This window comes from Hylaeus volcanicus, chromosome 2 (assembly GCF_026283585.1).
Source record: "Hylaeus volcanicus isolate JK05 chromosome 2, UHH_iyHylVolc1.0_haploid, whole genome shotgun sequence".
In the NCBI taxonomy this organism is placed as follows: domain Eukaryota; kingdom Metazoa; phylum Arthropoda; class Insecta; order Hymenoptera; family Colletidae; genus Hylaeus; species Hylaeus volcanicus.
This window is the reverse complement of record NC_071977.1, coordinates 5,112,543-5,138,220: the sequence shown is the minus strand read 5'-3', so window position 1 is coordinate 5,138,220 and position 25,678 is coordinate 5,112,543. Positions and strand designations below refer to the sequence as shown.

At 39.4% G+C, this 25,678-nt stretch overlaps 1 protein-coding gene across 2 annotated transcripts in view; it reads left to right on the top strand.

The window, feature by feature from the left end:
• The window catches only part of LOC128872596 (Krueppel-like factor 6), a 439,155-nt gene that overhangs the window by 23,045 nt on the left and 390,432 nt on the right, over nucleotides 1-25,678 (top strand). Inside the window, exons 2-3 of one of the 2 annotated variants that reach the window (XM_054115464.1) lie at nucleotides 6,073-6,359; nucleotides 6,501-6,688. In XM_054115464.1, coding sequence (XP_053971439.1) covers nucleotides 6,677-6,688 — 12 coding nt within the window. In that variant the 5' untranslated portion in view covers nucleotides 6,073-6,359; nucleotides 6,501-6,676. Of the gene's footprint in view, nucleotides 1-6,072; nucleotides 6,360-6,456; nucleotides 6,689-25,678 lie in introns of both variants that reach the window. The other variant, XM_054115463.1, reaches the window with a different exon arrangement.

Here is a 25,678-nt window from a genome sequence, read left to right as displayed (position 1 = left end):
GCGCGCGGTCCGTTATTCGAAGCCACGAAGAAATAGAATCGAATATTGTTAATAGATAAAGTATTCAATTCAAGAACGTCATGCTTCGTTTATCGTATTTCGGGACGTGTTCAGAACTCTTCAGAAGAAATAAATATCTAATAAAAGTTGCGAGTCTATTCGTATCAATTATATCATTTACGCTTCGATATGTTTATGTTGCATTAGCGAACATATTTTATTAATAGTTTTTTTTTTTTTTTTTTTTTTTTTTTTATTAGATAATGTTAAAATTTCTTTTACCGAACTTGGATACTATTAATTTATTCGTTGTATTCGAAGTAATATTATCTCATTTATTTTGTAATATTTCGCCATAAATGTTTTTGCTAATCCCATAAAATTTTCATCTCATAGTTCCACTATAAAATTGAATATGGCAACAAAAGACACGAAGTAATAATTTACGGTGTATATTAATTATTCATCGAGGGTGTATGTACAACTATAAATTACGCAACTTTAATCTCCATGGTTAACGTTTCCTAACGGGTGTAAATATATATTTTAAATAAACTAATTAAAAATTATCATCGAGGATAAAAAATCAATCAATGTTCTCCCTTGTTCAAAAGATGCAGAATATAATTACCATAATTTGAGCAAATAGTAAAAGGGGGCTCGTGAAAATTGTAAGGCTTGATTAGCGACGAAAAAGAGAACACCTTGTATCTATTATTTTTTTATTTCAAAAATGTACCTTAAACGTTTCGAAGTATGTACGTGAATTAGAGGAGAACACGCATTATACTCGACGTAAAAATATAATTTGTAACGGGTGCTGGCTATAACCTGTCTGGCGCCTTTCAATTATTTAAGGAGTAGACGCTGTTACGTAACTACAATGCACATAATTCTTGCCGCACTTCCAGTTCGCGTACGCTAGACAAACCCGTAGCTCGATGTCAAGCCCAGCTATAGAACTTTTCTACGGAACGCTCGTGTTAGAACTTTTATTACGCTTCGTTAAAACTTTTATCGCATATGTGAAATTTCATAGAACACGAACGAAAGTTTATGCAGTAGGAAGTGGCTTCCTGTCACTCGCGCTCTACATTTTATCTTGGCATTCCCTCAGACGTGCAATTATGTTCCCGATAACAATGTAAATTCGTTGGCATTCTTTACGTCTGTTTCCGTATACCATTCATACGTCATATGAAATTATCACTGCACAACTTCTTTTAATTTCTACACCGTAAATTAGAAATTGAATAATTATATTATCATGCTTATTAATTCAAATCTGAAAGGAGTTGTAATTCGAATACCTTAATTCACGTGGAATAATTGCTCGTGTTAACAATTTATTCAAATTTCAATCATGATAAATTACGCTCAATAATTATATTTCAACGTTCCTCCACTTTGATGAACATCATTAAACGTTTTCATTTATCTATGAAATTTCAATCGTAATGAATAATGCGTGACAATTATGTTTCGACGTTCTTCTACTTTGATGTATAACTTCATCAAACATTCTCAATTTCCTATCTTCATTTGCTATATTATTCTGCATAGGCTATAACGAAATAATGAACATTAGCAGATTATTTCATTATATTATTAATAGCTTGAAGATGGGAGATTGAATCGGTCACCTCGCTACTATATATTCGATGCATATTTTATTCCAAGTTCGTAATAGAGATGCCAACATTTTTGATTACGTTATATTACAAATTTGAATGCTCCGATGGTATATGTCACAATGAACGAATAAAGCTCCGTTCAGACGAATAAATCGCTATACGTGGGTGTTATTCGCCGCTTGTTACTCGAATAATCATCAGATTATGATCGTCACCGTTTATTTATGGTGCAGCGCGTACTCTCGCAGCTCGCGCTCGTTTTCTTGCCGGTAGGCACGCACGAGAGGCGTTATAATGCGCGATATAGGTGAGCTCATTCGATATATAATTATCTCCATTTTTAACGATTATGCCGCGAGTCACGATGGTGTTCCAGGCACGAAAGTGTCGGCTCGAGCTCTTTTGCGTACGGCGCGATTGTAGAGAACTGCATTTGCCCAGGTATGCAGTTGCAGGAGCGCAAGGGCTACCGTTACGAACCCGCTGTGAAAGTGCACTAACGAAAGTGCGAATACCAATGCGGTTTTTACTCACACTGTGTACGAAATGTGTGTACCACATTACGCGTGCCGGATCTAGAATTCACCGTTAAACGTAGATCGTTTCCTTGAGACAACGCTCGCAAAGTGCAAGCTGTAAAATGTTGTCTACCTTGTTTTTCGACACGTTGCTTAGTAGGGGCGGAAGAAATACCGTGCGCGTTAGTATTATTTTTGCAGGACTGAATGGATTTTTACCTTTTGACTATCGCAATAGAGCGTTGGTGGCAATGTCATTGATCCTTAAGTTAAGGAAAAGTTACGAGCATTTGTGTTAGATTTTTTACCTTTTTAGTTACTCATTCTATGTATTAGGTGTTGAAAGTAATTATGTGATTTCGTATGCAATCGTAGTTTAAGTACAAATATTTTCTCGTAATTTTCTTGCGTTTAAATTACTAATCTCTATAGTAATGATCATAATGAACACAGATTGCTTCGACATTTCGTTTTCCAAACTATATCTTCTTTTTGAAACGTGTGAGGGAAGATTAAAAATTGTATTAAAATTTCTTTTAAATAAATGGTAGGTTTACTTTACGAAGGTATTCATTTCTACGCCTAATATTTCCAAGTATAAATATTAAGAAGTAGATTGTGAGATAAACAGAGTCTCACGCTACCACAAAATTAATCCATAGAAAGTTAAGGAACATGCTAGAAAATTAATTCCCTTTTTCAGAAAAAGTAGCGTCTCGAAAAAGTTTGGAAACCGCAGTGGTTGTTTGGTAGGTTTCTAACGATTATTGGCTGCTTACAAATAAGAAATAAGTTGAGAACCGTAGACGTACGAATTAAAAGTGGAATATTTCCGAATCGGTGTTCCTGAACGGATGCTTATTAAGACCTTCTGTTCGCGTTTTACGAGCTCCATTACCCGCTTAAGTTTACGTCTATAATTTCGAGACACCCTGTAGAGTATACTAGATCTTTTAAAGCATTGCGTACGTGGTCGAGCGATAAAGTCGTTTCGAGCAGCTTGTAATTACAGTATCGCCGAACTGCAAGTGTATACAATATTTCCGTAAATTATAAGGTGCATTAATGATAACGAAGCAAAGGGAAAGTAATATGGAAATGTTCTCACAGCCAGCCGTGATAAGAATCTTAAATAATACGTACGTAGCGGAACGTTAATTTCTATAGAAAATGTTTGGCGGCTGATTGGATTGCCGGATACCTCGATCGAGGAACGAGAGGGATTCCCGCGAGGGGCGCGGTAGCTAGAAATTGTGCATCTCGGTGCTCGACTCTATTTCCCTGGCTATTAACGTTAATCGATTATAGCGTGACGGATCGAATGATTTAAATAAAGACCGGGTGCGTCACGGGCCCGGCCTGGTACAGTCGACCGCGCCCGACAAAATGATGCCATTGCATTTACTCGTTATTATGCCCTACTGTTACGTTTTTCCTATCGAACCGATCAATGATCTTCCGTCTCCGATGACTCGAACAACTTACTACTTCCATTTAACTCGTAATTGTTAGACTGTGGATTTTACGCATTTATGATACGAGCGGACGTAATAAACACGTGCTAAGGTATGCGCAGTTGTACAAAATGAAATATTAGGTCGTTCCAAAAGTTTCTTTCGCTTTATTAACACGTTGATCGCCATGTCACCCACATATGGGTGACAGTGCTTTTCACTGGAGAACTGAAAGACTTAATTCTGGAAGTCAAGCATCAAAGGAAATGAATTTAAACGAGATTCATGATTTTTTATGAAATTACAAAAATAAATACAACGATAAATGTTTGATTACGCAGTCACCGATAGTTTAAATAATATTTCATTTTACCAGAAACTTTTAAGAATATTTATCTGTCAGTCAACGCGTCGATAAGTAATACATGCACAATATTTTATGTTTCATGTTACATTACTGAATTTGTGCACGATTCATTTTGCTCCATTACTGTTACAACATGAATGTCTATGGAATTAGATTGTCTATTTATATAAACACGATCACATGAAATCATTGAGTGCAACTCGCGAAAGAAACTTTCGGGACAACCTAATAATAATATTATTATACAGGGTGTTCGGTAGCTGGTGGCTCGAGCAAAAATGGGGTGATTCTACATGAAAAAAATAAGTCGAAAATATTCAATAAAAATGTTTTACTCTTTCACGTGAAGCTTTGTTTTTGAGACAATCGACTTTGACATTTCGTTTTGACTTTTATTTATGAAGTCGTATTAAATCTATCGTGCGTTCCGGAGATATCACAAGTTGCGAGCGTACATTAGAACAATCTCAATTAGAAGAGCAGAAATATGCATTCGGCCGAATGGGCAACATTTTCAGAAATTTCTGTAACGATAAATTTTATTTAGTACTTCAACATTCTATTTCATTACGTGTTCCTAACTTTCCGTTACGATACAAGTAAAATTAAATTGCGATAATAACCATCGAGACAACGATCCACAGCAAGATTCGTTATAACGAGACGTGATCAAGTGCACCCGTACCCGGCGAAAATTCAAAGTCGATTTTCTCGGAAAACAAAGCTTCACATGAAAAATTTTTATTCTATATTTTCGACTTATTTTTTCATGTAGAGTGACTTATCGTCCCCTTTTCGCTCGTAAAATATAATACTTCGTGCAATATTCCGACAAGATTTTGCATTCCGTACACAGAATTATTTTCAATACTCGTCGTTAAATCAACATCATTAATCTTAATCGATCTTCCATTTAGTTCTTTATGTTTCAACGCAAATCTATGACGTCTAAACTTCTCGTAATATTCACGTTTAACCGGTTTCTCTTTACAATGAATGGAAAAACTGAATATGTGTTGCGTTTGTTTGCATTCTGGCAAACACGACTACTGCAGTTTTATTCGGAAATGACTAAGCGTTCTTCGCGTTTGCATCGTTTAATCCATTCACAGAAATCAGCGAAATTCGTATCTATAGATTGATTAATTGAACAAGGGAACAAAAATTGATTCAATATCTCGCAGTATTATCTGCTTTTAACCGACTTCGAAAAGGAGGAGGTTACTCAATTCGACATGTATATATTTTTTTTAAATTCCAATCTTTATCTACAAGAATCTATCAATTGTGTTGTTGTGTGTTTTCTCAATTTGAGAAACTATACAATGCTTTTGATATATCTATGTGTAGAAAATACACGGTCTGTCTAAAAAGAAACCGAACTTTTGCTATTAAAAGAAAAAAGTACAAGTAAAGTTCTTACACACGCGTTTATTCGCTCAAAGTAATCTCTCTCTGCGTCAATACAGCATGTAGCGTAATTAACATTTCGAAGGACCTTTGCGGCCTGAATCTCCGAAATGTTGCTACAATGTGTCCCTTTCATTGGAATTTTCAATTTTGAGAAAAGAAAATAATCGCAGGGAGACAGATCAGACGAGTAGGGTGGATGATCGAAGGTAACAATGGCAATTCCAATGAAAGGGACACATTATAGCAACATTTCGGAGATTCAGGCCGCTGTAACCTCCGTACTAAACGGGCTACCAAAACAGGAGCTGCAAAGGTCCTTCGTAATGTTAATTACACGGTCTACAGGCTATATTGACGCAGAGGGAGATTATTTAGAGTAAACGTGTGTGTAAAAACTTTACTTGTACTTTTTTCTTTTTATAGCAAAAGTTCGGTTTCCTTTTAGACAGACCGTGTAATTACTGTATAGTAATGCAGAAAATCCTCCTCCAAGTTGAAACATTAATGCTCTCCGAGTATACTTAGAGTGTGGTCTCGTTGGTTGTTTTTACGTCGTTCCAAGAGTTTTACTTAGCTTGGACCGAGATACTAGCAGACCAGTGATAAAACATTGTCGTTACTAGTTAAGTTTCCCGCAATCGTGCCGACTAATTTCTAATGCAGATACGTACGTTTGTATGTTGCAGGTGACGTACGCCGAACGGGCCAGTATTTATGCCAGTATGCCAATCAGATGCCAGTAGAGAGCCAGTATCTGTATCTGTCGCTACCGATAGCCAATTAATAAGTTACTTAGATAGTTAAATTAATAGGCAATACATCACCATTTTTGGATAATCGTTTACTAGACAACGTCGTTTACAGACGTTAATCGTTACACGTAATCATAAATAATCGAGGAGCAATAAAGGATCGAGTCGAGAAGCAATTATTTTCTCATCGTAATCACAATTTTCCGCGATCTCGTTCGTCGGTAAATTAACCTCCGGTTTCTTTTTTCTCGTAACATATATATATATATATGTATATATATATATATTTTTTTTTTTCTTTTTTGTGTTAATTACCAGTGACCACGTGCGGTCGGGAAATAATATATATCTAAATCGAACAGTGAGATCGAGCTGTGATTATTGAAGTGGACTGACCGATCGATTTCTCGGCTGTGAAGTGAATTAATACCCCAGGAAAACGATCGAAACGGAGAAAGGAAGTTGAACAGCGTACACGGGCGAGCAAACGCTGGAAACGCTGACTTACTTCGAGAGCGCCAACCTGCAATCAAGGTTCATGGTTTTCATGGTGAGTCATCGCATCTATTTCAGTTAATTCTTATATGGTTAACATTTTTTCCTCTATTCGTTGATTGTCTCTCCCCCTCCGCCGCCTGTTTTGTTTTTTCGCTTCACCCAACAAACAGCACGTTGGGAAACGTTGGGAAAGATATTTAGTCTGTTTCTTTTTTTATCGTTGCCGCGACGTAGAAATTTCCAAAGAGATTACGCGACATTTTTACGCTTGATTTCTCCCCATTTTTACCCTATTATTTTTGTTGCCCGTTGCCGGCTGATCAATTACAAATTGACGAGCAAACCCGTTACGAGCGGCGCGATTTCACGCAAAGCTTCGACCGTCGCGTTCGCGAGACGCGCCGCGAGTCCCACGAATTATATAGCACGTGTCACGTGCAATTTGCATAATGCGACATCGACACGTCTCCGATGCACCGAAACGTTATCTTTATACGTACGTCGTATCGTTTCATATCGCGGATCATTGGATTATCGAGCGCGCGGCTTAAACGGACCATCCGATAATGGCAAATTCGAAGAACTGAAACTGTCTCGTAAACATCGATAAACAAGGACTACCGAAAGTACTGCAAACTTCCGCCACCTCTAATTTATTTTACATTCCCGCGTTATTGCGAGTTCGTGGCAGTATTCGATGGGGATCGCCGCGATCGTTCGGATGAACTGGCTCCGATGGAATCGATACTGTGCAAATACCGAGAAGATTCTGGATTTCTGTCGGTGTAGACAGTAACTGATTACTTTGTGGTTTATGATTCATCGTAATAATAATTATTTATCAAACGATAATTGCCGAGATTAATCAGTAATCGCGAGGAACTTGTATACGCGTTTGTATCAATTTAATATCAATATCGAGTGTCGTAAATTATATTATTATGACTAGCGATCGTGAGATATATTTGCAATGTGTTATCGCGAACTGCATTTGTAATCAGTTACCATGGGTTGCATTCGTTTAGTGAAAGATTACCTTTAGCTTTTTTTAATTCGCTTTCGCGGATATACCGTAGGTCTGTTGATTAAATGCGTTGGAATTTATAAAATGTTTAATCCATTTCAGATCGATCGTTGAATCTCCCCGACGTTCAAAGATGATATTTCTGCCGAATGTCATATTCTCGTCATGACCGTTACAAAGTTTTCATCGCAGTGTGACGTGCAACGGGTTATAACCAACGTCGATTAAACTCAGCAACGTCAGTTTCCTGCGAATACGATTAACATTAATTTATGGAACAGGCCGTAACCTTTGAAACTTACAGGGTGTGGCGAGAATGGTAACTTAATCGAAAAGGTAGCAATTTTGTGTGCGAAAACAAATTGAAAATTTGGAGAACAATTGTTCCTTACGAGGCTACGTTTTCGATCAAATCAACTTCAAAAATTCGTTCGATACGCGTGCATTTAAACATTTCAGGCCAGGTGGTGACTCATGTGTACACGATATTTTAATGTTAGTATTTTTTTGATATGCAACATGTACTTATGCATACATGTATCTAAACATATATGTATTTTATATGTATAATAAGGAAACTATGATTTTTTCTATTTTTGTTCACTTACAATTTATTAAAAACTGCTTGAAGAATGTCTTTCTGGTGTCGCATAGGTCAGAGAAAAATGAGAAACAGTCTCAAAAAGTCTTCTTAGTTATTGCAGCATGATTTTATATCAAAATTACTTTCGTAATTTAATCCACAGTGGAAGTAACACTGAAGTTATCAATTTAGCGTGTTTCCCTAGAATTGTTTCTTCTTTACACTCTTTTTTACACTCACAATTAATTAAAAACTGCATGAATGTCTTTCTGGTGTCGCATAGGTCAGAGAAAAATGAGAAACAGTCTCAAAAAGTCTTCCTGGTTATCGCGGCATGATTTTATATCAAAATTACTTTCGTAATTTAATCCACAGTGGAAGTAACACTGAAGTTATCAATTTAGCGTGTTTCCCTAGAATTTTCATTCGACCCAGTAGCCCGCGTATTTTGCAGACAGCACAGCGTGTTACGCAAATTAGTTGCCGTATCCGTGCATAACTTTCGAGTTATACTCCATAATGCGGCACGTTAATTAAGAAAAGCTTCGGATAAGGACTCCGGGCGAGGTATACGAACCGTTCGATTTCTCCCGGTTATGCCATTCGGTTTTGTTGCTCTAGCTGGGATATTTCGAGGGTGGAAAAGGAGACGCGCCGGAGGACCAAAGAGAAAAGAGGAGGATAGAAAGAGGGATCTACCGGCGGGTTACGGGTCAGCCACGGTGGAGCATTAATAATCGTTTACAATCTTTAAAGCAGGGTGTGGCGAGTGCGTTAACCCTCCTCTTCTTCCTCCTCTTCCTTCTGTTCCTCCTACTCCAGCTTCCCCTCCGCTTTTTCTTGCTCTCCTCGCTTCTTCGCGATCGTTCGTGGACAAAACACGAGGAAAAAGTCCTTCGTTGGTTGCCTTCGTAAACCAGTCGGACGTATATATCGTGGAAAAAGGATAATCAATGGCGAAAGGGTACGTCCGATCACGTGGTCGTTTTATCCTCGTGACGATTCGGCTGCCACTGTTGCGGCACAGCCGACTTCCCTTCGGACCTCGTAATAACCCTAGGACACGACACATTTTTAAATACCGTCGCTTGTAATTACTCAGGCGTACAAAGTCTTCGGCAAGCATGCCATTTCATCTGCCAGTATCAATTTCCTTTTACTTTGTACGTGGTAGCATAATTCATGAATCGAATTTCTGTTCTTTATTCTTTGTAGGTAATTATACGTTGGTTTTGGTAGCGAGAGTAAATCATGTGTTTATTAATTTGATGATATTTTGGGTAAAGTGCTTGCAAAAAATATTTATTTTTCAATCGAGATTCATTTCATATGATAACTTTAATTTGGACCTGCGACCAAAACAAAGAAAAGTGCAGAAAGTAAACGATTTAATCGATACATTTTATTTTAGCGGAATAGGATAAAGTTAGCATTATAGAACTGACCACCAGGAAGCAGTCCATCATTTTATTACTACGTAAACCATAGTAGTAGGTCATACAGCATTTAAAAGTAAATTAGTCTGTTACTTTTCTATTATTTTTATACTCCTACTCGTCACCGACGAAACCATACCAATATTTCCCACAAATGGTCCAAAGAGTAAAATTCTGCCGTCTTATGGTTATTTTCTCGTGTCCTCGGTCGGCAGTCGACCCAAAGCAATTTAGCAATCGCGAAATACATCAATATGTTTCGATAAAGTCGGTTTACGCGAGGCGCGAACGCTACTCTTTTATCCAAAGTACGGACGTTTAGATATCCGAATGGTTCATTTCGGAAGTAGAGCCGGGGATTAAAACTGAGAAACTAACGTCGCCGGGAAACTCGACAAACCGGTATACGGAGGAGTCCTCCTGTGAATTTCGCAGCATGCACCTCGACCCCCTTCGAATAAACATTCTTCAGCAGGAAGTAAACAAGTTTATCTTACGAGTATTTATTTAATTGCGACTTGTCACACGGCGCGGGCAATTTATGTGGAAACATTTTGTCGCACACCTGCAGGGATTCTTCGGCAGCTTCCGTTTACATGCGTACGAGTATCCTCGGTTGACGTTCGGCCATCTTTATGAAATCGAAAGCACCGTTTCGCCCGCTAAAATGTATACAAACTCCTTCGAATACGCGGCATTTAACGACGGCACCGAAAATAAAGTGGAAAATTTCAGTCCCGTGTTTCGCAGAGTTTGGAAGCTTCGACCTTGACTCTTAAACATTCAGAGGTATCTTGACTGCGAGCATTAAATAACTTGTTGACCAAAGAGGAAATGAAGTCTGTTTTTGCTCTCTGATTGCATCGTAAGAGGAATACCCATAAGTCGATTTCTACGAATTTATTCTATGTAATATTAATAATAAGGCCTGTCATCGTAATGAAATTCAATCGTTGAAATTCGACAAGTACTGCTTCGATGTATTTTAATTTTCACGAATTTCTATATCGGTGTGCCATATATAAATAAATCTTGCTTGTAAGAGTACGCACGACACCAAATTTTCGTCACCTACACGATTTTAATATTATTGTGTCATTTAAGTATTTGTATATTTTTGAATCTTCTCACATTATTAAAATCTATGAAAGTACTATATCGAAGGGACTGACGGTTGAAATGCCCAAAATACACCTAAAACATGTTTATCAATCTAATACGACGATTGAATTCATTTCAGGGGATGAAAATCTATTCGTAAAATAGAATTTGCTAGACAAATTAGCCTATTCCTTTTGGTCGGTATTAGGTATTTGCGTTATAACATCTAAACATCTAAAACAGACTGTTTTCTGTAGATAATTTTGGATGACGCAGGTTCGAGGTTTCTTCCGTTTGTCGTTAACAAGTTAATTGCCAAGCCGATACCGGTGAAAATCTCTACATTATTAAAATTTTCTTTCGAGACAATTAGAAGCTGCATGCTTATGCTCCATACTTGTTCTTCCAACTCCATCCTATTCACAAATCTTCTTCGGATTAATTTTCGTCCATGGCATGACTTTAGAATTAATTGTCTCAGTTCCTCGGTAAAAAGCTGTCACCCGTGTGTAGGTGATATGGCGATCAACTCGTTAACCCGACATCTCGGTCTTTCTAGGGTTAATTCTCGAAGGAACGCGTGTTCGGCAATCGTTGACAATGATCTGAGCAAATGGCTGCGGTGGGCGACGGTGAATTCCTTCGTACCTTTCCCTGGCGGTGCGTTATTAACGACGACGATAAATATGCGCGTTCTTTTCGCAAGTGCGACGAATCGGCGATCGCGTCCACGGCGGGCCCCGGTCGAGAAAAGAATTCTCGACGAAGGAACTCGTTCCTCCACCACGTGTGCCCCTATCGGGTTGTGTCCCGTGAAAATCGGTCGTCGGCCCCTTGGTCGGCCGTCGTAGCCATTAACCCACCACCACCGCCACCTGCAGCGACGAATCAGCATATTTAGCGTCGAGCCGAATTTAATAGAGGCCATCGCTCGGCCGTGCATCACGGTTGCATTCGCGAGACGCATCAATAATATCCGCCGCGATGCATAACATTAACCGTGCACGCTAACCCCTCCCCCTTTCGAATTCAATTCCCGTTTCTTCGCCGCGTATTCGTTTACGCTGCCCGACGCGCTTATGGTTTAAATGCATTTGCATCGTGACGCGCATAACTCTTTGCGCGTGCTACGGTTATCGTTCGTCGTGACCTTCCTCGATATTCCGATACAAATCGCTGTTTTTAATTTTTTTTTTTTTTGTGCACCGCCATTCGTGTCCTTGCGCTCTGTTTTCCGCGATTACGCGCGAAACAGCGGAGAATCGCTATTTAGGAAGCCGTTTCTTTCTCTGATTACTGAGGGTATTTTTGTTATTCACTCGTAAAGTCGGGTGACCATGGCCTCTATTGCTTTGTGACGCGGTTCTTCTTCTAAGAGCGTCGATGCACTTGGATAGCGAATTGCATTTTTATTTTGGGAGTCCGTTTCGTTTATTAATGCGTTTGTACGACAGTAATTCTATTATTTATTAATAAATTCGAGAATGCATAAGATATTGTTCTATGACGTCTATTATTTTATGATAATGTCCTTCTTCTATGAGCGTCGATGCACTTGGGTAGCGAATTGTAGTTTTATTTTGAGAGTCAAGGTTCGTTTATCAATTGTCTTTTTTGTGATAGTACTTCTATTATTTATTAATGAATTCAAAAATGCATAAGATATTGTTCCACCGCCTACACCATTTTATGACACGATATTTCTTGCAAGTGCATCGATGCACACGAGGAGCGAGTGACACTTTTATCTTAAAAAAATAGCTCCATCCATTGTAATTTCGCGATAGTCATCGTACGTATAGAAAGTATAAGGTAAAGTTATCGAGAATTCGATATCTCTGTAGATCCTTCGTTTGAATTTCTCAACATTTTCAGTTTTATATTGTTCTGTCATATTCACTAAGAAAAGACGTCTTAAATGAAATGCGTACGTACATTATCGAAACGATCAAACATTTCTCATATCTAACGTTTATTTCGATAAAAATAAAGTATCCTGAAATAATTTCTCTCCCGAGAGTCCAAAAGTCACCGCCTGTATTTTCGTTCAATTAATACTTCAGCCTTTCTGACAATGGACAGAAAACAGATTCGGCAGCGCGTATCGCCGATGAAACGAATGGAAATTAGGTGCATTACCGGCTATACTCGAGCTACGAAACAAATGGTATTCAGCGTATCGTCTTTGACAAGAGGCATGCATCACTTTCACGAGAACTGCGAGCCGTACCGCGGGTGATGAATCGTGCCACGGTGTTCTTTCATTTTTCACCGTCCCATAGAGCACCGCTTGGCTCGAACGTTGCTGCGGGTTTCGTTGCCTTTAATGTCCTCGAAAAATAAAAAAGTTAAATGAAAGAAAAAAAAGAGAGAGAAAAAGAAATGTATCCGCGAGCGATGCGTGTTACGAACGTCGAGCCGTCTCCACCCTTTGGCGGAATTTATTCGAGAGGCAGTCACGGCTGTTGAGTATCCCACCGCTTGCTCAAGATATATGACCGATAAACGTTCATTTGTGACGAAGAAAATTTTTATTGACTTCCCCATCGACGTATCGCCCGGTAATATCGATATTTATGGCGCACTTTGAAACGCGCGCTACATAGAACCGATACAAATAACGTTTAATGTTGCATCGCTCAAACGTTATCGGCCACCGCGTAATTTTGTTATTTGAAACGTCGTTGGGAGCTTTATTGCACGTTTAATGTAATCAAACCGTATCATAGGGAAAAAGGATCAGGCTCCGTTTAGGGGTGCGGTACAATCAATATATGTATAAAATACGTTTCGCGTCTGGACATTTTTGCCCTTGGAACGTTTTCGACTCGATGCGATTTTCTCGAAGCAAGTTGGACGAGTTAACAGAAAATTTCGAAGGTTTATAAATCACGTGTTTTCGACGCTTTCTCTCAGTTAATAATAACGAGTAGATTCCTTTTACTAAAACTAAATTATTTACCTTTCAAAGAGCGTTATTTTGTTTCAATGTTACTACGAGAAGTCGTCAGCTTCTGGTGTTCAATTTCATTTTTAATACGAAGCGTTTACGATTAACAAAGAAAATATTGCCGTTGCATCACGGTCATAGCGTCGGCTGTGTAAAAATAAGGTGATACATCAGCCTATAATAACATAACAGAAATCGATTCTGGGTACATTTTTCCACAAAACGTGCACTTAAAGAAGATGGGACGGGATGTTTGTTACGCCTTGGAGAAAATTAAATCTTCCGACTATTTCCATCGAAGTCTAAGAACTTAAATAAGGCAGAGACCTCTTTTTTACGCTAGGTTCGCGAATAGTTTCAATCAGATTTCTATTACCGAAGTAATGCTTTCGTAAGCGAAGTCGATTTACGTAGAATGAATTAGAAGGCTTAGACAGAAATGCATTTGGATCTACAGTCAGTGTAAGAAGTATTCGTACAGCAAGCGATTTAAAATAAAATTAATAAGAAAAGAAATAAGAGGTTAACGTTAAAAATATGTAGGAATGTTGGTTAATTATTTCTTCCCCTACAATTTATTAATCAAGTAAATATATGAAGTTTTATTTTGAATCGACTCCTGCATAAATACTTATTACACTGACTGTATGTTGTGGTTGCTGTAAAATCTAAACGGTTTCTGTAACCTGCCTTGTGAAGTTCCTCATGTAAATCTACTGTTAAATGTCGTTTCCAACGCTGTATCGCTTAAAAAATTACACGTTTTTTTTAGCAGTATATCCAACGAATGAGCTGACATTTTTATTGCGGGCTGATATATCGCTGTATTTTTATACAACCAGCAGTTAACGGGTCCATGAAACCTGTATTCCTACGTGGGCAGCACGATGTGTGTTAACAATCACAATATCAGAAACAACCATATGGTATTGCCCTGCAGTATATAATCACCAATAAGATACTTCAGGCTTTCACGGCCTAGTTCTCGACGTTTGATACTATCCGAGGCTTCCGGGTGTAAACCGATTTCTTTTTCACCAAATTCAAATTTTTAATGCGCTAATATCTTTCCAGCGACACGTTTTCACCATCAATTTTAACGTGCACTCGATACTCTTATAAGGGATCATTTATTCTTATATCTAAAGATCTTATAGATGGAAGGAATCATTTGATCTATATATATATATATATATAGATTATACAATCGACGAGCTTAATACTAAGTAAATGGAGATCAAAGGAAACAAGCTTTCGTTGATTTCCAAAGTCTGACTATGCCAAGCAATTGTTTTAATTAAGAGAGTGAAGTTAAATTGAAATCGCGACACGAAAAAACCATGGAACTGGACTTACCGAGTCAGTCCCGTTTCCTCTTGGCGGGCCCGATTTGAGAGAAAGACGATCAACGCCTCCATATCAGTCCTCTACTCCCTGCATCCCGTTATCAGAGCCAGATTCATTAGTTTAAGAGCCATCATCTTCAAAAGAACACGTATGCTTGAAAAGAACTGATTTTCAAACACTCGTAACATCCACGAATTTTGGAAATTTTGAAAAATTCTTTGAAATATATTCAAGTATCGCTAAAGACTGCATTATAGTGAAATTTGCAAAAAAATCTGAGTCGCATTTAGTGTCCGATTTCGCGTGGAATTACTTACACGAGCACTTTCCCTTGCTCCTACTCTGGCGTGCAGTGAGCGCCCATTCGGCCCGTTTAGCCTTATCAGATTTTTATTGGAGTGACACGGCTGTTTCTGTCTCCTCTCTTATCTGTCGCGCATGAAGTCACGATACGGGAAGATTGTACGTCAGCTTCGGAACGCGACACCCACACGAGCTGCGTAACCCTGTTAATTGTTTCGATGGATTTAAAGTCGGTGTCCGAAATAAATGAATGTCGCCTGCCAAGGCGTGGTACGATGCAACGAGACATATACGGTCGTCGCGGATTATATTTCTTCGGAACGTACTAAACGCGAGGGAAGCTTCAGACTCGAATCCCTTCGATTTTCTCTCGAAAATAGCAGGACGGTATTAAATAATAAAATAAGAGAATAACGTATCCATCTTTCGACGTAAAAATCGTTTTCTATCAATAATAACCGAATAGAAATCGATTCTGAGACTCTTTCTCCGTAAAATTGTACTTAAAGAAGATGGAACCATGTTAGACAAATATAACGGATAACGTAACGTTCTTTCGTATCGTAAGTAGTGTCGGTGCAATGTTGTTCATATATGGATCGGATAAATGGACGTCCGATAATGGGTTAATATACCCAACGTACACGTTTGTTAGCATCAGGTACGAGAGATTTAAAGAAACCGGTCACGCGAGATGTTGTCGCATTTTTACGAGCATTAAAATTGAAAGCTTTGTTTCTGTCCGCGATAGTCGCTCAATTGTTCCAACGAATTTAAGCGTGCGACGAACGAAATAAACGAACGTACCTGGGTAAAGGTGCAACACGTTGTACAAGCGGCTTATGTACGGTCTCGTTGGATTGTATTTCTTCGGATTTCACGGTCTTGTTCGTGTCAATTGTGGATTTCTCGGCCATAGCGAGTACAGAAGGCCTCGCGAGAGTCGCGCGCGAGCGCGGGTGTATCGTCGGGATCGTAAGAGAGCTCGACACAATAAAAACGAAACAGTGCCGTTTGCGTAATGTCGAACGATAAATTCGGATTAAGCGGTACTACCGTTGTTGTAAATTTCGGTGATTTTAGCGGATGCAATGAGACGTTCTCGCAGTAACGGCCGTAATGAATGCCCGTGTAAATCTTTTTTCGGACGCGACTTTAAATAATGCGACTCCCAATTAGTAAGCATTCACGGAAGCCCGACGACAACAACGCGTTTGTTAACGTACTTTAGGGCCCTGTCTCACTTTGATCCGAACCACGCACTTTGCGGACAGGCAACCGAGAGAGAGGGGAATACCGTTTGAGCTATATTTAAGACACGGCACGTGTTGGTTATTGCACAACGAGTGCAACATTCGCTCTAACGTGGAGCTATAGGTATCCGTTACCAGGTCTGAAATACTCACGGTAAACTATACGGTTCAATTTAATTAATTTAACAGTCGGGGGACAGGTTTCGCTGGATTCTTGAAATACTCGATGAATTTCACGATATCGGGGTACACGGCGCGTGTTTACCGTAGTTGCGCATCCAAGAAATAGACGTAACTGATAAATGTTGCGTGGCGATGGGAGCATTTACATATTCGTGAAATCTACGATTAAAACAACCGGTAATTAAATAACACGATAACCGTTCACGTAACAATGACTTGAAAGTCGCGTTGACACTTCAACCACCGTTCTGTTTAGGAAGATCGTACACTTTAGAAGGGAACCTTCTACGTTACTGTACATCAGCGTTTCCTTTTTTGTACTATGGTCCTCCCTAATATATACATAATTTTGAATATTTAAAAGTGAAAATGTTCACTAAAGAAACTTAAATGATAGGTTTTAGAAGGAAATGTCTAGGAAAGAAGTTAGTTATAGTGGAGGTTTACCCGGATCGAATAACGACTACGAATAGCCGTATGGTTAAACTCTGGACGAATCCATTTTCAAATTCCCTCACTTGACACGCTAGTCGCCACATCACCCACAAATGGTGTGACAGGACTTTTCGTTAACCCTTTGATCTACGATTTACTGTAGGATCATGCGTGCCATAATCAGGTATAAAATTCCATACGCACTTTCAAAAGACGTAAGTAGGTCTGTAAGATCGTAAGTAGGTAACCAAAAACAGTCGCTAGACAGCGGATATTTATGCAAAATAAAGTCTTTGCAAACGTACTTATAAAAATAGAACCTAACTAGGAATTTATTTCACACTGGAAATATTACAATATGAATTTCACTTTCGATATTTTTTTATATTACACCGTGTGCATTTTGTAGTCTCTTGCAAATCCGCAGTTTGAAATTGAAATGTCGATAAATAGACTCCCATAAAGTGTTAAAACGAGTAAATTTTTGAAAAATGAGATACGTCTTCGAACCGTGTAATTCTTCAAATGCGTGTAAAAAAGTTGGCTGTACATTCTTCGTCGCCTATCGAGCTGGAAAACGTGGATCCATTTCGGTGCGCGCTGCAGCCAAGGAGCGAGCCGAGAAACTCGTAAATCAGCGAGCGTGCGTGTTCACGCCCTTCAAATGAGACGATCGAAAAATCGATCGAGCTTATCCGATAGCGGTAATCGAGCATTCATGCGAGCAGCGCGCGAGTCGGCGTTCCACGACCCACCGAACGAGATGCGTGCGTGCATAGTATTCGGTCCCGTGCACGCGTGCACGCTGCACACGTCCCCGCGGGTTACAGCTGCGTGCAACCGCAATGTTACTCGAAAATTAATGCGGTATAAATCAGAAGCAACACGCTCGCGACATACCCCGAAACATCTGCATCTCTTGACGCTTAAAACGATAAAGTCCTACAAACACTTGGGGGCGAGTATTGAAATTCGCCCAGTTCCTCGACTACACTAATGGAAGCAGAGCTTCGTGACGCGTGAGAGACCAACGCGGTGGATGCAACGAGGATTCGCGCAAGCTATTTCATTTTGATAGTGTTTTATAAGGGTATGGAGTATCGAGTAAGTTTCTTTTTTTGCTCGAGAATTCCCAAAGAATAAACAAATAATAGAAACAGATACAATCATTCTGTCATCCAAGTTTCTTAAATTTGTAAATTACACTGATACGTGTAAAAGTAAAAAATAACGTGGATTTGTTATCACGACGAATAGAATACACGTAAAAGCTAAGCTGATAAATGAAAAAAATCACTTACTATGTGGAACATATTAAAAAAAAATATAATATTCCAATATGTGACAGAGATAAGTGTAACATAATTATGAACACTTTGGTACGTACACAATATACAGTAGTATTGCCTCGCTGAGAATGGATATGTTATTAATAAAAAAAAATGTATTGCTACATTTCACTCATAGAATTTACGTGTGACAAAGTGACGAAGAAAGGTACAAAATTTATTGTACTGTCTCGCTGAGTAATGGATATATTATTGATAAAAAAATTTATTGAAACATGTTACACGTAAAACTTGTACAGGGTGTCGAAAGAAAGTATACAAACCACATGGGTATTTTTATATTTCTATTGCTAAAAGAAATAATTATGGGCTAGTTTTAAAAATGATTTAAAAAACAATAATTCCTTTGCAATTTGCTGGTAGAGTGCGCAAATGACAATATATATTCGGTGAAAGTCATACGCGTGAAGTGGAGTTCGACTATATCGTCATCCATGAATGTTTTACGGTTACATAGGGGAAGAACTCCCATTGTAAGCCACATGTAGTAGCACAGCTTACAGTTCTTTCCAAAAAGTTATGAAGTATATCTCTTTGCGATCAATACTCGCGACGACGTGCGTCTGGAACGGTTTCCTTCGTTGAATATAGAAACCTTCCTAGACATGACGCTCCATTACTGGTGGATGATTTACAGGGACGCATCTACCATGAAAATAAAGAAGCTTCGATTCTCATTGGGTGGATTGTTTGACTTTCTTAAAATACATTAGACAAGAAAAGGACTCATTAAAGTCGTTATCTATAGGCCCTCGGATTCGCGACTGATAATTAGTTTTGAATGTGACGAGAATCATTTATGGGACCGCTCAGTACAAATTTTGGGGAGTACTCTCTTCTTTAGGTTAAACGATAGATTTCTTTTGTTAGTGTCCTTCTAGCTTACGGTTTTTAAAATTTGTCAAGTACCTCGGCTGTAAAAAGACTATCAAATTTGCCTCGAAACTGGTCAAAGAATAGAATACCCCATTAACGAGACTGGAACGCAGATAAATGGCATTGTACGAATACTTTGAGCGAGACATTTGTGTAATGACTGTATCTATTTATAATCAATAATCGATAACAAAGGAGGGTGGTGCAGCTCTGCCCACGTTTGAGTTACGTTTAGCATTCTGTTGGCTGCGAAGTTTGGTACATGCGTCATCACAGAGAAAATCGTGATCGAATCCTACATCAGCGGACGATCGATTTCCATTCGAAAACTTATATTTGAGCTGTTCATTGCACAAATCGAATAACTTCATAAAAGAAAAAGTTGAAAAATGTGATGAAATAACGTACAACGTTTTTTAAAATTCCCTTCGTAATATAAATTCAAATAAATATTGAAAAAAGTTCTTTCCTCTCCAGAAAAGTTATTATAAATATAAGCGTAAGTAATGTTTCAATATCACACGTTGATTAAATACCTAGCTCCTATTTCTTCGTTTCATAGAATATTATATACAAATATGTATCGATGATACTACTTTTTAGCAAAAAGTGTCCATTTTGGACCAACGATCTCTTCTATCTCTTTTCACAGACGTCGAATTTTCTAACACAAAAATAGAATAATGAGCTTCGGACCAACTACCTCTTATATTTCTTCACCGACGTTAAATTTTTTAACACAAAAATGGAAGAACGAGTTGCGCGAAATTTTATACGAAGCAAGAACATCTCTCTTCGTTCGATCGGTTCGAGTAGTATGGCCACGTTTCAATTTACGAACCATTAACGTCACGGGGGTCAACGCTAAACTCGACGAAGTTGCACCGCTGCTCAGGATTGTGATTTAAAGTCGTGCGTAAATTTGGTCGGTGTTAAGAAGGTGCCAAACTTTTTTAAATAGCCTCGCCGACCGATTCGCTTTCACGATAATACGAGTGCATTTAGCGTGAACGGGCGTTCCGGCAGCTTGGCCGGGCCGCGATCTTTTTCCATCCTTTTTCTCTCGAATCGCTTGTCAGAAGCTTTATCGTTGTGCAACGATCGTTTCTTTTCGATCGCGTTTAATTGGATCGAGGATTTGTCACTCGACTTTAAACCAATCGGTTTTTATTTGCGTCATTTCTTGTCTGTCGTCGAATCTCGCGAATATTTTTAAATGCGCGTCGATCTGTCATTCGAGAAAAGGGAATGGGCGCCAGGATTTAAGGTGCTATATACTGTTTTTCAAAATTCGTTGACAGAAATTAATAAAATTTCACGATAATTGTCTCTGTGCACCATATTTTGTTGCCTATTTTATTTTATAATTTCTATGCTATTAACACAATCGCGAATGGCAGGTATCCTACGTTTCTAACGTAAAACTAACCTTTAACGTCTTACGTTTCTTGAATTCGTAGAATTTAACAATTATAAATAAGAAAATAGAATTTATAACGAACTAACTGGTTTGGGATCCGAAAGCAACTTTCTTTAAATTCTATAAACCTCGTTGTTAATTTACAACGTTCCGAATGTCGTCTATGACTAGTTGATGGCATCATTTTTCACATAACGAAGTCGTATCACCGACGAACGTTGGCTATAAACAAGGCGCCCACGAATACTTCATCGTAAAATCGACTAAGTAGTAGGGCGTTACATCTACGACTATGACGCAATACATCCTCGCATCCGCAAATAAATGTAGCGCTAAACTGCAATAAACAGTGTCCTTCGAAACTATAATTCACGCTGTCCGCGAAATGTCGATGGGAAGTGCGTCATTAAATGCGATGCGTCTTAAACTTCTGTTTTCATAGTTTGAATAATTTTCCCTCTCCGATCAGCTTTATTCAGGCCATCGTGGAACAGCGGTAGAGCATGTGCCATGCAATTTCATATTCTTTTCTATTATCATACTGCAATAATTTAAATACGTCATACGTCTTAACCACCTGCAGTTTTCATATAATAAATATGAGTTGTTGATTAAAAGGTGCGAGGAATTTTTCTTCAGCTATAGAAAAATCACCGGACTGTAAATATCGCACCCCAAAAATAGTCTTTCGTGTTATTCGTATGGAAACCTATGCATTTTTGCGCTTGCATAAGTTTATCCTGTATAATCGCTAACAAAGTTTGCTGGATGGTCCCTCAGAAGGGACAATTCGAGTGCAAAGGGTTAAAATTAGGATTAAACACGAATCGGTAACATTAAACTGAAATAGTTTGAATGAAATAGATTTCGAAGGTTTGAACCGAAGAGTGAAACAGTCTGAATTTCCTCGATGCTGCCAAGCTCCCACAACTCGCGTCTATTGTACAATAATATCCGTTCGAAGCGACGACTGATATGGATTCCACTTTTTACACGATCGCCAGCCTTTCCTTTCCTTGTTCGGTCTCTCCGTTTGTCGTCTGTCCCTGTCCAATTTTCTTGCGGCTATCAAAGCGATTTGCTATGGCTTCATCATTTTCCACGTGATATATCCAGATCGGGACAGTAAATGGCGGGGCCACTTTGTCGCGACGTCGTACTTCAAACGAGCGTCACGCTATGCTCGTGTTGGGCGAATATCTCGACCGTGTTCCCTAGGAAAAGCTGTCCGTTCCTTTTTTTTTTCCTCTCTTCCGTCGGGCTTTGTACGGAGGAAGCTATCGATCCTCTAAACGGCATGTTAGCGAACGGATATGGTCGCAGCGGATTGGTCATTTATCGACATCGTCCGCGAACGTATCGTTTCATGAAAATGCGATTCTTGTCATAAAGCCCCCCGCGCGCGCGCGCGGCTTACCATCTCCGGCTGACAGTGGTGACCGATTGCGGCGCGGGTTCGTTTAGAATTCGATAAGTAGGCGTATCAACGTCAATTTACGCGGTTGACACCGATCGCACGACCGGCCGAACGATCGTAAGAAACGATTTTATCGAAACCGTCGTCATCCGTCACTGCCTGCCGCGTACACTGTCCACCGATGGAACGCAGACTGAATTCACCAGTCTTTCTCCTTGCTACGTCTAGTTCCGGACAAGTGTAGTAGAATAAATCATTTCTCTCGATACAAAGTGCTCCTCGAAAAAGGATTTAGGATTTTGTTCGTCGACCACTTCAGATCTGGTGTACATTGTAATGTGCACTAACTTTTAGACTTTTACAAAGATAATTAATAGATAATTAATAATTCAATCTGTTAATCATTGCTTTTACGCGTTGATGCACGTATTATCTATGCATGGCTATGAAGAAGAATATGTAGTGCCAGAAACATAAAATGTTACCAGAAGGATCGATCGTGCTGTCCTTATTACCCGCTCTCGAGCTCGTGCCTTACGACGCGTGAAATTTTATCGCGGAACGATCGGTATCATTAATTTGGCTAATTAACGTGTCAACTTATAGCTGCAATTATGGTGCGCGGTTCTTAGACCATCTTCGCGTTTTAATTTAACTCCGAAGCGCCACAGAGGAGTCCGTTGAACCTCAGTCTGTCTTTTCGCGATAATTTATTGTAAACAGTGGTGTTTGGGTTCCGACTCCAACGAGGAAGTATGTAGCTAGATGATAGAATGGTAGATGTTTAATAAATCTAACAATTAGATTAAGGATTATTTAAAGAATTTGATCTTTTTTAAGAATTTATGCAACGAAAAAATAAGCGCTGCATGCTAGGGTTCAGAAAATCAATACAGGATCAATGTATATAAGACGTACATATATATTTTTTTTTTAAGAATTTATGAAACGAAAAAATAAGTGCGGTATGCTAGGGTCCAAGTCGAAGAGACCATGCACGCGTACGCGTAGTCGTATTTAGCTGTTATTATTCTCTAATTATCAGCGTAAGTGGTATTACAAGCGTTTTCATGGTAGAAGGAAGCGAATACCGTTTCGTCTGTAAATTTCGTCGGGGCGGTTGTTGGCGGTGGTACGGGCGCCAGGGGAATCCGTTTCGAGTCTTTAAGTACGTATCTAATGGAGAAACAATAACCGACGGGGATAGTCGTAACAGGAAACATTAAAGTAGTCTGCCACGAAACCGGCCACCATGATTATGCGCTCTCTCGGGGCGCGTAACGCCTCACCATCTTTTACCTTCTTAATTCCTGCGTCTCTCTTTGTTCGGCGTGCGCTAATGACGGGTTTCGTGCATAGCCGCCGATCTATTTAGAGGGCAAATTAACTCGGCTGAACTCTCGGTAGTGCTAATGAAAAGCGTTTCTGCTCGTTGGTCGTGGCTAGCTCTGCAACCATGTTGCCTGCCGTACGTTTGTTTCGTTCTATACGAGCGTTACCCTTTTTTAAAGCTACCGCGAACCTCATCGCGGAATACCCGATACTTATCGGTGTCTCTGCTAATCAATATGAATGAGTCTGCGACAACGGGGGCAACGAAATCGCGCGTGGAATTATTTCAATTAACGAATCGACCCAGATGGGGATCCTCTGTTTGGGAACTCGGTTCCATCGAGTGCGAGGGCGAATTTAAAAGGATGACGTATCGTTATACATTTCGTTTAATTACGCAAATTTGGACGGGTGTAATAGGGTAGAGCCGCAGAATTTCAACATCCTAGCGTTTGTATAAGGATGCAGTTTTTTGATTGGCATGAAATTTCAAATAGTAATCATCGACGTGCATTGAAAGTTAAATTTATTTAGCTTTTCTAGTGTTTACCTCTTGAAACTGATTGCCTGTATATCTGTCAATCAACGTTACACTTATAACATTTTCCAAAAAAAGGGGCTCGAACGTAACCAAATATAGTTAAACCATTCTAAACTACACAATTGTCTTAAATTGGGTCCACGTTCTTCAAGCGACCATCTTCGATATTTGTTGTGTTCTATCGCGGTCCACACTTTCGTTTCTGTCGCCATAGGTTATCGCTTATGGGGACGCATCGAAAGGGGCTACGGGATCATTCGCATTGGCCGCTAGCCGAAGTTGAGGGTCGATGTTGAAATCGTGAGAGATAAGCGTATCTCCGAGCGGCGTAACGTTGGCGTGCGAGGCAAATGGTCCTCCTTTGGCCTTCTTGAACTTTGAGTTGATTTTTTCCGCGCCGTGTGACGTGTCCACCGAGCAATTCGCGTATATAAATTGCGCGCACGGCTGTTATGTATCGTTCCAAGTTACCGGGCGCGTAAAACCAATATGGTGGAACGCCGAGGGACGTTTCGTGCCGCGAGATCATTGAATTCCGCAATCTCTAGGGTCGCGTGCATATGTATACGCGGACGCATTGATAAATAAAGGCTAAAAAGTTTGCAAGGGTCTCGTGTCGCGGTGCATCACCGGCGGTGGGTGAATCGAAAAAAAGGATGGTGAAACCGGTTCTACCACCAAAACCGGAAAGATTTCTTCCGCACGCCTGCCGCCCGAAATGGACAAATGGGACGAGGTAGTTCGGCCACTGGTACACGAAATAAAAGAAGTCACGGTGAAAATCACTGCCTTTGTCAAACGGATGGCATTAGGACCGATTGGAACCGTTCCGTTGGACGCTGCGGGCTTTGGTAGCGCGTGTCTGTCTTCGTACCCATTTTCTTTTTTATGATATACGGGACATTTCTATTTAAAATTATCTAGCCTTTTATGGTTTTCACGATAAATTTAGGCGATTCTTTTTCTATACAATGTGGGTGATATTTTATGCTCAAGGGATCTGTTTAGATTGAAGCCTTAATAAAATAATATTTTGAAAAAAAAATTTAACCGACTTCAAAAAAGGTACAGTGAAAAGTATGAAATAATTTCTAGTTAATTTATATGAATACGCACTAACTCTAGATATAATTGTTTAAAAGTATGGGAAAATGCAATGAAAAGCATGAAATAATTTCTAGGTAATGTATATGAATCTGATTTATCGACCGAGCACTCCACATTATCGACAGAGTGATCTGCATTACCGACCGAACATTCTACATTACCGACCGAGCACTCTACATTACCGACAGAGCAATCTGCATTACCGACAGAGCAATCTACATTACCGACAGAGCACTCTACATTACCGACAGAGCACTCTGCATTATCGACAGAGCAATCTACATTACCGACCGAGTACTCTACATTACCGACCGAGTACTCTGCATTACCGACAGAGCAATCTGCATTACCGACCGAGTACTCTACATTACCGACAGAGCAATCT